Source organism: Oncorhynchus masou, chromosome 12 (assembly GCF_036934945.1).
Source record: "Oncorhynchus masou masou isolate Uvic2021 chromosome 12, UVic_Omas_1.1, whole genome shotgun sequence".
NCBI lineage: Eukaryota > Metazoa > Chordata > Actinopteri > Salmoniformes > Salmonidae > Oncorhynchus > Oncorhynchus masou.
The window spans coordinates 86,982,740-86,996,258 of record NC_088223.1 but is presented as its reverse complement, the minus strand read 5'-3'; the positions used below and the strand labels follow the sequence as shown (position 1 = coordinate 86,996,258).

Sequence of the window (13,519 nt, the reverse complement as noted above, 5' to 3'; positions counted from 1 at the left end):
TTAGTCTCTGCCTACTTTCTCGCATCAGCACCACCAAGCTTTGATTGCGTTTTAGCCCGGTCTGCCTGCATCTGCGTTCCTTGCCTCGCGTCTTAGATATTAGCCTACAAAACAGCAGACGAAGAAACGAAAAAGGATCTATAGAAGTGTGTCCATCGTAAGTAGATGTTTTTATTTGACATATTCTGTTTTTGGACGCTAAGGACGAAGTAGTCTATGCTAGGTTACTGCAGGTGTAGCCCTATGAACATAGCCCGATAACATAGTATTTATTTTGATGCCTGCTCCATGGCGTTGGAAAAGGTGATTTTCCACCTTTTTTAAATGTAGAATATATTAATTTCGATACATTAGATGGGGGAAATGATATCTCAAGTTAGCCTGCACACCCACATATTTAATTTATCAAATATTTTGAATAATTAAACGGGGTTTCATAGCGTCTTATTACCCTGTTACAATATTTGATGTTATGAAGTTAAAGTTAAAATCCAACATTTAAATAAACTTGGTTGGATTAAATAACAAACGTATCGATTTGCGTGGTTAGTAGATGTTTTATTGTTTGATAAATGACACACGAACAATGAACTAACATAGTTTTTGTTATATTTACAGCATCTGCTTGAGAAGTGTACTATTTTCTATTAGTAAAGATGGTTAAACTGGGGAGCAATCTAGAAGACAAAGGCGCTAAACCGGTCAGTGTGGAGGATGGCTTCCAAAACGTGCCGCTCATCACCCCTCTGGACGTCGGTAACCTCCAGTATGGAGCGCCAGACAAGGTAAAATGGACTATCTGTCTGCTCTGCTCTCCTCTCCGACTCACTCCTTGATTTAGTGCCATTGCCATTACGTAATTGAACAGAAATCCCATCTTTCTGTCATCTCAATTGCCCTCTTGCTTCCTTTGTTTAAAGCACCTATTAAGGAAGCAGGTGTACAACTGGGATGTACAAGGAAGCCAGCAAACATGTAATCTCTAATTTACTTTGACAAGAGGGTTTATTTTTTGGTCCAGCACTGAGGACTTCTGCTGCTTATTACACAGAATGATGATGAATGAATCACTGAACTGAATGCGTTAATATGATTGATATGAGTAATGATATTTGTAATTGTTTAATAATGCATATAATTGAATCTTACTTTGAAGGGATTTTCAATCATAACAGCTGATCGGCTAGTGTTCTCCATATGAACGCAGCAGTTTTTAAAAACGTTTTCATAGGAGTGAAGGACAGGTCCTTTGTTGTGTTGTCACAAGGCATATCTGCTGATGTCATTTCATGCATGTTTTACTTCAGCAGGGAATGCTGATATTAATTTGACATTGAGGATGTAAAGAAATAACTGTCCTCTCTCTGTGATTTATTTGTCAGCTCCCAGCTGATCATGAGGCTGGCTCTTGGTTTATTTGATCGACAGCACAGCAGGGCCCGTGGCCCCATGCAGGCCGAGCCCGTCACTCTATAGTAACCATTAGGAGAAGAACCGTGACACTTTTGCAGAGTGGTGCTTCAGCCCTCGTCTTGTATTCTGCTGATGAAAGCACAATCTCCCAGTACACCTGCTAACTGGAGTGGCCTGTCACTCCACACAGACTTGCAGCATTACAAAAGAGCCCTGTGTCATATTTCACTAGGGGGGCAGGGTCACAATAGCAGGTCCTGCCTCTCCTTCCACAACAGTGTTATAAAGGAGACTCTGGGGAGACGGAGCACCATACAGAATTTTCAATGCGTTGATTCATGCCTCTCGAGTGTCATATAAGATATACCATTTAGAGGGTCAAAATGGGTCAAGGGCAGTGCTATTGGGCTGTGATTACGGGAACAGCTGCTTTAGAGAACATGTCAAAATGGATAAGTACATAATTGCCGGTTGTTTGGAGATGGAGTTGTTGAAGTGGACTAGGTGCCATGCCAAAACATTTCCCCGGGGTGGTTGGATAACTAGAAAAAATGTGAAGGCTCTACTTTGCATACAGCCTTGGGAAAATGCAGTTGAGTTATTTATTTTAATGGGGAATTATTGACATTTGAAACAATGCAGTGAAGGCTCATTTCATGATGTGTTTACCGTGGTCCTGTGTTCCCTGAACAGTGAAACTGACATGAAATTACATGACATGACATCAGAGGGTTTGAATAGTCTTTGTTTGTCTCTATGAAGAGTGGACATCAATGTCTCCAGATCTCCCCCTCAAAGCGCTGTCATTCTAGTATCTAGTTCGTTCCTGACAGAGATTGAGAGGTGGTCTAGGCAGGCTCTCAGAGCTCTGGAGGGCAGTGGTGTGTGTAGACTAGACACAGTGTAGTCTTGTTGGGCTACAGATGATGCATAGCTCTGGGTACAGTTCACATTCTGCTGCATTCCCAAGATTCCATGTTCACCGTCTGGTTAAAAACCTCCCCAGCCTGAGGTGATGTTACCATGTTTTCTCAGAGATTCGTGGCTGTATGTTATACGGAAATAATGTATTTTTATGGGGTGGATCAGCTTTAACATTGCAGCTTCTATCAATGTAATTGTCTGCATTATTTACAATCCACCATATATATTTTGTTTATAAATATAGATATTATTTTAAATATATTTTATATATTTTCCTTTATTATTTTCCCCTAACCCTACCGCCCCTCCCCTAATTGGAGTAAACTAATGGACAACAACACTTAGGCTTCTACTTCCAGTTTATACATACTAAATAACAGTGGAGGCTGCTGCGGGGAGGACGGCTCATAGTAATGACTCGCTGGAACGGAGCGAATGGAATGGCATCAAACACATGGAAACCATGGAAACCATGTGTTTGATGTATTTGATACCATTCCACCAATTCCACTCCAGCCATTACCACAAGCCTGTCCTCCTCAATTGCGGTGCCACCAACCTCCTGTGCTATATACATTTCATGGACGCAGTATATTATACATTAGTTATCTTTTATTTTTCTTTAGTCCCACCCTTCAGCTCCCCTCAACCCCTCCCATCTATCTCTGAACATCATTTCATTTCTATTTGCCATATATTGTTCAAGTGTTCTGTGATGTTTCCCAAAAGTTCTGAACCTTTCTATTCTCATAGTTTTCTACAGATTGTAAATTAAAGATACACATTTTAGGTAAGAGTATTATTATACTATTGATCAATTGACTATAACTTTTCACATCACCCAGCAGTGCTATTCACAGAGTTAACTCCAGGTAAATGTTGCAATTCTTCAGCCATTGCTGAACCTGCGACCAAAAACAAGCTACAGGAAAGGACAATAACAAAAACGAAAATCAAATGATTCTGTCTTTTCGCAGCAAAATGTCACCGTTCATCAGGTGAATATAAAACAATGACTGAAATAGATGACACCCTCTATGGACATTATTACAGAGAGTGGCCTAGAGGTCTAAAGGGAATTTACATTGTACCTTCAAACATAACTCAAAACACTATGGGGTTGAGTCTATTCTGTCATCCTGTGTTGGAGGAGTTACCAGGGAGCTACAGCTGTTGATATCCCTCTAAGTCTAACCAGGGCTACACAGGGCTGGACAGGACTATACAGGGCTGGACAGGACTACACAGAGCTACACAGGGCTGGAAAGGACTATACAGAGCTACACAGGGCTGGAAAGGACTACACAGAGCTACACAGGGCTGGACAGGACTACACAGAGCTACACAGGGCTAAGCACGGCTGGACAGGACTACACAGAGCTACACAGGGCTGGAAAGGACTACACAGAGCTACACAGGGCTACACAGGGCTACACAGCGCTGGACAGGACTACACAGAGCTACACAGGGCTAAGCACAGCTAGACAGGACTATACAGGGCTGGACAGGACTACACAGAGCTACACAGGGCTGGACAGGACTACACAGAGCTACACAGGGCTAAGCACGGCTAGACAGGACTATACAGGGCTGGACAGGACTACACAGAGCTACACAGGGCTGGACAGGATTATACAGGGCTGGACAGGACTACACAGAGCTACACAGGGCTAAGCACGGCTGGAAAGGACTACACAGAGCTACACAGGGCTGGACAGGACTACACAGGGCTAGACATGGCTGGCCAGGACTATTCAGGGCTAGACATGGCTGGCCAGGACTATACAGGGCTAGACAGGGCTACACAGGGCTAGACAGGGCTCCCCAGGGCTACACAGAGCTACACAGGGCTTAGCACGACTACACAAGGCTGGACAGGGCTACACAGAGCTAGACAGGGCTAGACAGGGCTGGACAGGGCTACACAGGGCAAGACAGGGCTGGACAGGGCTACACAGGGCTACACAGGGCTAGACAGGGCTAGACAGGGCTGGACAGGGCTACACAGGGCTGGACAGGGCTACACAGGGCTGGACAGGACTACACATGGCTGGACAGGGCTACACAGGGCAAGACAGGGCTGGACAGGGCTACACAGGGCTACACAGGGCTACACAAGGCTAGACAGGGCTGGACAGGGCTACACAGGGCTGGACAGGGCTACACAGGGCTGGACAGGGCTACACAGGGCTGGACAGGGCTACACAGGGCTACACAGCGCTAGACAGGGCTAGACAGGGCTACACAGGGCTACACAGGGCTAGACAGGGCTGGACAGGGCTACACAGGGCTGGACAGGGCTACACAGGGCAAGACAGGGCTGGACAGGGCTACACAGGGTTGGACAGGGCTAGACAGGGCCAGACAGGGCTAGACAGGGCTACACAGGGCTACACAGGGCTAGACAGGGCTGGACAGGGCTACACAGGGCTGGACAGGGCTACACAGGGCTGGACAGGGCTACACAAGGCTGGACAGGGCTAGACAGGGCCAGACAGGGCTGGACAGGGCTACACAGGGCTACACAGGGCTAGACATGGCTAGACCTGGCTACACAGGGCAAGACAGGGCTGGACAGGGCTACACAGGGCTGGACAGGGCTACACAGGGCTGGACAGGGCTACACAGGGCTGGACAGGGCTACACATGGCTGGACAGGGCTACACATGGCTGGACAGGGCTACATAGGGCTACACAGGGCTAGACAGGGCTGGACAGGGCTGGACAGGGCTACACATGGCTGGACAGGGCTACATAGGGCTACACAGGGCTAGACAGGGCTGGACAGGGCTGGACAGGGCTACACAGGGCTGGACAGGGCTACACAGGGCTGGACAGGGCTACACATGGCTGGACAGGGCTGGACAGGGCTACACAGGGCTGGACAGGGCTACACAGGGCAAGACAGGGCTACACAGGGTTGGACAGGGCTACACAGGGCTAGACAGGGCCAGACAGGGCTAGACAGGGCTACACATGGCTAGACAGGGGAACAAACAGGCCAGGGAAACAGAATTCTCTGTGGGTCAGTGCTGAGAGGAATTAGACCCGATCCCATCTGGAAGGCCAGTGACGTGCCTGCAGGCCGCAGGGTCTCCAATATCTTGATTGGGTGGGAAACCAGCAGAGTAACTGAGCTGTGGAGTGTAATGAAGGGTGGTACATACAGCACTTTGAATCAATAATTTTCATAAGAATTCAGGCCCCAGGCCAAGCCTTTGATTGCACATCTTTGAGAACAAGCTGCTGTTTTACAGGGTGAGCTAAATGACCCATCACTTGGCCCAAACATCTAAGAGCTTGTTGGTTATTGGATGAGGGATGCCATGTTGTGACTGTGCAAGTGGGCCATCTAATACTCACCTGGAGTTTCCTCTCAGAATAACTGCAGTGTTTCTTAGAAAAGTGTACACACCAAAGCATAAAGGAGAATCTAGCAGAATATGTAAAGACCATATTTGGGGACTTTTTTTTGTTATCTTGCTAGTCTTATTATCTTGGTAGGTTTATTATTTTGAGTTTCTTTGGCGTTTCACCTCCTTATTCCTTGTAGCAGTGATGCAGTCATTCATGTGCATTATTCAGACAGGAAGTCATTGGGTATGTCCCAAATGGTAGCCTATTCCCTATTTGGTTCACTACTTTGACTAGGACCCTATCCCTAAAAGTAGTGCACTAAATAGGGAATAAGTTGCCATTTGGGACTTATCCATAATGACATAAAATGTGATCCTGTTCTAGGATTAGACAACAATCTCTATGTGATCTTATTATCAGCCTTTTGATATACAGTGGGGCAAAAAAGTATGTAGTCAGTCACCAATTGTGCAAGTTCTCCCACTTAAAAAGATGAGAGTCCTGTCATTGTCATCATAGGTACACTTCAACTATGAGAAAAAAAATATATCCAGATATCACATTGTAGGATTTTTAATGAATTTATTTGCAAATTATGGTGGAAAATAAGTATTTGGTCACCTACAAGCAAGCAAGATTTTTGGCTCTAACAGACCTATAACTTCTTCTTTAAGAGGCTCCTCTGTCCTCCACTCGTTACCTGTATTAATGGCACCTGTTTGAACTTGTTATCAGTATAAAAGACACCTGTCCACAACCTCAAACAGTCACACTCCAAACTCCACTATGGCCAAGACCAAAGAGCTGTCAAAGGACACCAGAAACAAAATTGTAGACCTGCACCAGGCTGGGAAGACTGAATCTGCAATAGGTAAGCAGCTTGGTTTGAAGAAATAAACTGTGGGTGCAATTATTAGGAAATGGAAGACATACAAGACCACTGATAATCTCCCTCGTTCTTGGGCTCCACGCAAGAGTTCACCCCGTGGGTTCAAAATGATCACAAGAACGGTGAGCAAAAATCCCAGAACCACACGGGGGGACCTAGTGAATGACCTGCAGAGAGCTGGGACCAAAGTAACATGTCATATGGTCAGATGAAACCAAAATATAAATTTTTGGTAAAAACTCAACTCGTCGTGTTTGGAGGACAAAGAATACTATGTTGCATCCAAAGAACACCATACCTACTGTGAAGCATGGGGGTGGAAACATCATGCTTTTGGGGCTGTTTTTCTGCAAAGGCAACAGGACGACTGATCCGTGTAAAGGAAAGAATGAATGGGGCCATCTATCGTGAGATTTTGAGTGAAAACCTCCTTCCATCAGCAAGGGCATTGAAGATGAAACGTGGCTGGGTCTTTCAGCATGACAATGATCCCAAACACACCGCCCGGCAACGAAGGAGTGGCTTCGTAAGAAGCATTTCAAGGTCCTGAAGTGGCCTAGCCAGTCTCCAGATCTCAACCCTATAGAAAATCTTTGGAGGGAGTAGAAAGTCCGTGTTACCCAGCAACAGCCCCAAAACATCACTGCTCTAGAGGAGATCTGCATGGAGGAATGGGCCAAAATACCAGCAACAGTGTGTGAAAACCTTGTGAAGACTTACAGAAAACGTTTGACCTCTGTCATTGCCAACAAAGGGTATATAACAAAGTATTGAGATAAACTTTTGTTATTGACCAAATACTTATTTTCCACCATAATTTGCAAATAAATTCATAAAAAATCCTACATTGTGATTTTCTGGATTTGTTTTCTTCTCATTTTGTCTGTCATAGTTGAAGTGTACCTATGATGAAAATTACAGGCCTCTCTCATCTTTTTAAGTGGGAGAACTTGCACAATTGGTGGCTGACTTAATACTTCTTTGCCCAACTGTAGGTATATTATAATGCAAATACAGTCCGTTTGATTATCTGACTCAGTGGAGCTCCTAGGATGACCTACTGTACCTGGGGAACTGCATGTCCTCACACAAGGGTAGCCTACATATTGCTTTTTCCCATGAATGAGAAATGAAATGCCAATGGTAATGATAACAGTGTCTCTAAAAAAAGACAGAGAAGCATGGGGTGCAGACAGCCTGGTATTTCAGGGGGGAAATGAAATGTCAACATGATGGGGGAAGAAGTTAGAGAGGCTGTAATTGCAGAGTTCAGGGCAAGTAGCTGAGTCTCTTGGAGACTTCAGGACAATATAATGCCGTTAATTCCAGGTTGTGCTGTAGAGAGAGGAGGTACCAACGGTTTGTGGAAGGTGCAATTATTTGGTCCTATTATTGGAAGCGCTAGCGCCATTCAGTTCCTGTAATTTGTCAAGTTAGAGAGGTCCAGGGGAAGAGTGTCTGCAGATGGATATCTGAGAGGAACAGTACAGTCACAATGGCCTGTACCAGTGATAAGGAACCAGCAGTACAGTCACAGTGGCCTGTACAAGTGATAAGGAACCAGCAGTACAGTCACAGTGGCCTGTACAAGTGATAAGGAACCAGCAGTACAGTCACAGTGGCCTGTACCAGTGATAAGGAACCAGCAGTACAGTCACAGTGGCCTGTACCAGTGATAAGGAACCAGCAGTACAGTCACAGTGGCCTGTACCAGTGATAAGGAACCAGCAGTACAGTCACAGTGGCCTGTACCAGTGATAAGGAACCAGCAGTACAGTCACAGTGGCCTGTACCAGTGTTAAGGAACCAGCAGTACAGTCACAATGGCCTGTACCAGTGATAAGGAACCAGCAGTACAGTCACAGTGGCCTGTACCAGTGATAAGGAACCAGCAGTACAGTCACAGTGGCCTGTACCAGTGATAAGGAACCAGCAGTACAGTCACAGTGGCCTGTACCAGTGATAAGGAACCAGCAGTACAGTCACAGTGGCCTGTACAAGTGATAAGGAAACAGCAGTACAATGTGCTGAATTCATCAGTCATTTACTGCAGAGTTTACTTTCTGACGAAATCTTCAATGTGACTTTCATACAAGCAGCACAATGAGGTTCACCTGGATGTTTAATTTTTAAAAAATGTAACCTTTATTTGACTAGGCAAGTCAGTTAAGAAGGTTGTGATACAGCCCAGGATCAAACCAGGGTCTGTAGTGACGGCTCTAGCAGTGAGATGCAGTCCCTTAAACCTCTGCGCCACTCGGGAGCACTCAGGATGTAATCACGTGCACATTTTCATCTCTCTCTCCCCCTCTGTGTTTTGACTGCTATTCTGAGCCAATTTCAGTGAAGAATGGCAGAGTGACATTACTGGGACAGGCCTCTGCTTACCCAACTCTCTGTTCCTCTACATCGTGTTAAAAGAGAGTGGATTGGTTCTGATTGGGGTGCATCATACAGGCCAGTGCCTAAAATAGCCAACCCCTGACAGTTGCTTGGCAGAGACAGAGGTTAGAGTTTTTATGTTTCTCTCTCTGCCCTTGAGTAGATAACACAGTGATGACATAACACGGTGATGACGTAAGAGTAAGACTGTGCGCTATGATGGCTCTGTCTAACTGAAGTCCAGCTAACCCCTAAGGTACATTTTTTTGCTGTGTCACTGTAACTGACTGTGTTTTGTCCTCTCCTTTCTCTGTAGGTGGTGGTGAAGACACGGACTGAGTACCAGACGGACCAGAAGAAATCCAAGATGAAGGTGCCCAAGGTGGAGGAGTTTACCATCAGCTTCACTGATGGAGTGTCAGAGAGACTCAAGGTACTCTGAAAGTTCATTTCTTAATTCACTGAGACAGACCAACTCTTCCCTCAGCGCTAAGATGCTACTTTGCTACGTTGCTGCCTGCTAGCGTTGTTAATATTAGAATTCCGCTCCTTTAAGCGCATACAGTGTTCCTGAGGAGTTATCTTTGGGAATGTATCAACTTCACGGATGCAGATGTAAGTTCCTCAGGATTCCTTAGGAGCTGTACAGGGAACACAATGGTAATTGGGTTGTCATGGTAGCCAGATCTCAAGCATAAGCTCATGAGAATCTTTGTACTACTTGAGCTAGCAAGCTGAAATGTCCGTGTGAATATAACAGTGTGTGATCCACAGTACCTGAGACATACTGGATGTTTCTTCTGGATTTATTACACATTATTAACATACAAAGTAGATACCCAGGTTGAAATTGAAATGGACCTGCAGTTTCTTATCGAGCAACTCTGTCACTAACAGTGAGAGAAGACCCAGACCGTAGAGTGAAATGGATTGACCTCATCCATAGTTAACACATGCTCTGCTTTCATTAGCCTCAATAGCAGTGGTCATTGTTCCCTCGGCACATCAAATCAATGGGCTGCAATTTCTTATACAGTCCTGAGAGTGAGGTCTAGGGCTGGGAATTGCCAGGGACCTCTCAATATGATATTATCAATATACTTAGGTGCCCATACTATACAGTGGGGCAAAAAAGTATTTAGTCAGCCACCAATTGTGCAAGTTCTCCCACTTAAAAATACGAGAGAGGCCTGTAATTTTCATCATAGGTACACTTCAACTATGACAGACAAAATGAGAAGAAAAAAATCCTGAAAATCACATTGTAGAATTTTTAATGAATTTATTTGCAAATTATGGTGAAAAATAAGTATTTGGTCACCTACAAACAAGCAAGATTTCTGGCTTTCACAGACCTGTAACTTCTTCTTTAAGAGGCTCCTCTGTCCTCCACTCTTTACCTGTATTAATGCCACCTGTTTGAACTTGTTATCAGTATAAAAGACACCTGTCCACAACCTCAAACAGTCAAACTCCAAACTCCACTATGGCCAAGACCAAAGAGCCAGAAACAAAATTGTAGACCTGCACCAGGCTGGGAAGACTGAATCTGCAATAGGTAAGCAGCTTGGTTTGAAGAAATCAACTGTGGGAGCAATTATTAGGAAATTGAAGACATACAAGACCACTGTTAATCTCCCTCAATCTGGGGCTCCACGCAAGATCTCACCCCGTGGGGTCAAAATGATCACAAGAACGGTGAGCAAAAATCCCAGAACCACACGGGGAACCTAGTGAATGACCTGCAGAGAGCTGGGACCAAAGTAACAAAGCCTACCATCAGTAACACACTACGCCGCCAGGGACTCAAATCCTGCAGTTCCAGACGTGTCCCCCTGCTTAAGCCAGTACATGTCCAGGCCCGTCTGAAGTTTGCTAGAGAGCATTTGGATGATCCAGAAGAAGATTGGGAAAATGTCATATGGACAGATGAAACCAAAATATAACTTTTTGGTAAAAACTCAACTCGTCGTGTTTGAAGGACAAAGAATGCTGAGTTGCATCCAAAGAACACCATACCTACTGTGAAGCATGGGGGTGGAAACATCATGCTTTGGGGCTGTTTTTCTGCAAAGGGACCAGGACGACTGATCCGTGTAAAGGAAAGAATGAATGGGGCCATGTATCGTGAGATTTTGAGTGAAAACCTCCTTCCATCAGCAAGGGCATTGAAGATGAAACGTGGCTGGGTCTTTCAGCATGACAATGATCCCAAGCACACCGCCCGGGCAACGAAGGAGTGGCTTTGTAAAAAGCATTTGAAGGTCCTGAGGTGGCCTAGCCAGTCTCCAGATCTCAACCCCATAGAAAATCTTTGGAGGGAGTTGAAAGTCCGTGTTGCCCAGCAACAGCCCCAAAACATCACTGCTCCAGAGGAGATATGCATGGAGGAATGGGCCAAAATACCAGCAACAGTGTGTGAAAACCTTGTGAAGACTTACAGAAAACGTTTGACCTCTGTCATTGCCAACAAAGCCTGAAATGTGGCAAAAGGTCGCAAAGTTCAAGGGGGCCGAATACTTTCGCAAGGCACTGTATAACAAAGTATTGAGATACACTTTTGTTATTGACCAAATACCTATTTTCCACCATAATATACAAATAAATTCATAAAAAATCCTACAATGTGATTTTCTGGATTTTTTTTCTCATTTTTTCTGGCATAATTGAAGTGTACCTATGATGAAAATTACAGGCCTCTCTCATCTTTTTAAGTAGGAGAACTTGCACAATTGGTGGCTGACTCAATACTTTTTTGCCCCACTCTATGTATTGCAATTCTCAGGATTCTATAGGTATTGCGATTCTATGCTGTGATTTTGTTGAGATTTAAATGTTACAAACATATTCACCATATGTTCCGTGTGTCTCAATTGGTAGAGCATGGCGTTTGCAACACCAGGCTTGTGAGTTTGATTCCCATGGGGGACAAGTACGAAAATGTATGCTCTCACTACTTTAAGCCACTCTGGATAAGAGCATCAGCTAAATGTAATATTGCTCACTATATGTCTTCTGCAGAAAGAGAAGGGAGAAAAGGAGTTTTGGTCAGTCATGGAAATCAAAGTATTTAAAACATGTTGGCTCACTATTTAAAAAGAAGATGGAGAACAAGCTATATGATGAAAAATACCTGAGTTTTGGTGCAGGTACAGACGACTAGTGCTAGCTAACGCTATCTAGCAAAAAAACACAACCAAAATATATATTTTTGCAAATCAATACTTGGAGTCAAAATATCAAAATATCAACATGCGATATGTAACTGTATCGATTCCACCCCCCCATCACTTGTTTAGAGCTATTGCCATTTTAGGTGCTGTTGAATTTTGATGGAAGAGAGGGTTCTGCAGAGTGTTTGACTATAATTATTGTGAGATGGAGTCTGGCAGTGAGGAAGGAGAGCAGAGAGAGGGGAAGTTTGGCTATGCCGTTAAAGGTCATTTGAGGAGCCGGCAGAGGAAGAGATAGACAATGAAATATTCAACACAAACAGAGGCTGTGAAGCTTGTCTGAGTGGGGTTGTGACTGACTGAGAGGAGGATCTCTTCTGCCCTGCTCCCTTTGTTGCAGAGTGGAGAGGCTTGATCGACCATGCCTGGCTTTCCCTCCCACAGCTGGGAGATGAGACGGAGGTATTTGACCTGGAAACAAGGAGGGCTTTCTCTTGCAGACTGCACGGCGCAATGCGCTATCAACTTCTGTTTGGTGGAGGGGAATTCAAATGAGAGACTTTCTTATAACTCAGTCTGATTTGTGTGCCGTAGGATCTTTTGGGGGGGCTGGATGCCTTGCGTGACTGATTGAGCTGAATGAGCAGTGGTGTATTCTGACTATCCTCCCAGCCTAGCGCTGACTGGGGAGAAAGAGACGGATCTGTGTAGGAAGCTCTCCATCGTCTCTCCATAGCTGATTGTGTTGATGGATGAAGCGCTCAGAGTCTCACCTCCCTGCGATTGCTCCAAGTTGAGTTGAGCATGGCCAAATTCCCCATAGTTACTTTATCTGGGAAAAGGGGGAGGAACGTCTTCCTTCGTTAAACACAAAACAAAAGAAGACGGAGGTCTCTCGGTATCTGATGCAGCAAAGCGGAACATATTAACATATCATGTCGGAATAAAAGGGGGAATTAGGAGGACTCAATGAAAGTGGGGAGGTGGATGGAGGGACGGGCTTCAAGCTGTCTGCTGGGGCTCGGAGGGCAGGTTGTGGCTGGCTCTCTCTTTCTCTGCAAGCAGGGAGGCATGATGTTTGACCACACACTGCATGCCAAGTGACTCACACAGCATGCCAAGTGGCTCACACAGGATGCCAAGTGGCTCAGACAGCATGCCAAGTAGCTCACACAGCATGCCAAGTGGCTCACACAGCATACCACGTGGCTCACACAGCAGCAGCAGTAACAGTAGTAGTAGTAGTAGTAGTAGTAGTAGTAGCAGCAGTAGAAGTAGCCTAGTAGTAGTAGTAGTGGTAGCCTAGTAGTAGTGGTGGTAGTAGTAGTAGTAGTGGTAGCCTAGTAGTAGTGGTAGTAGTAGTAGTAGTAGTAGTAGCAGC

At 45.1% G+C, this 13,519-nt stretch overlaps 1 protein-coding gene across 1 annotated transcript in view; it reads left to right on the top strand.

Moving 5' to 3' along the window:
• LOC135550988 (neuronal vesicle trafficking-associated protein 2-like) overlaps positions 1–13,519 on the top strand; it is a 45,204-nt gene continuing 31,685 nt past the window's right edge. The window contains exons 1-3 of the mRNA XM_064982329.1: positions 1–157; positions 619–785; positions 9,282–9,398. Coding sequence (XP_064838401.1) covers positions 657–785; positions 9,282–9,398 — 246 coding nt within the window. The 5' untranslated portion in view covers positions 1–157; positions 619–656. The remainder of the gene's footprint in view (positions 158–618; positions 786–9,281; positions 9,399–13,519) is intronic.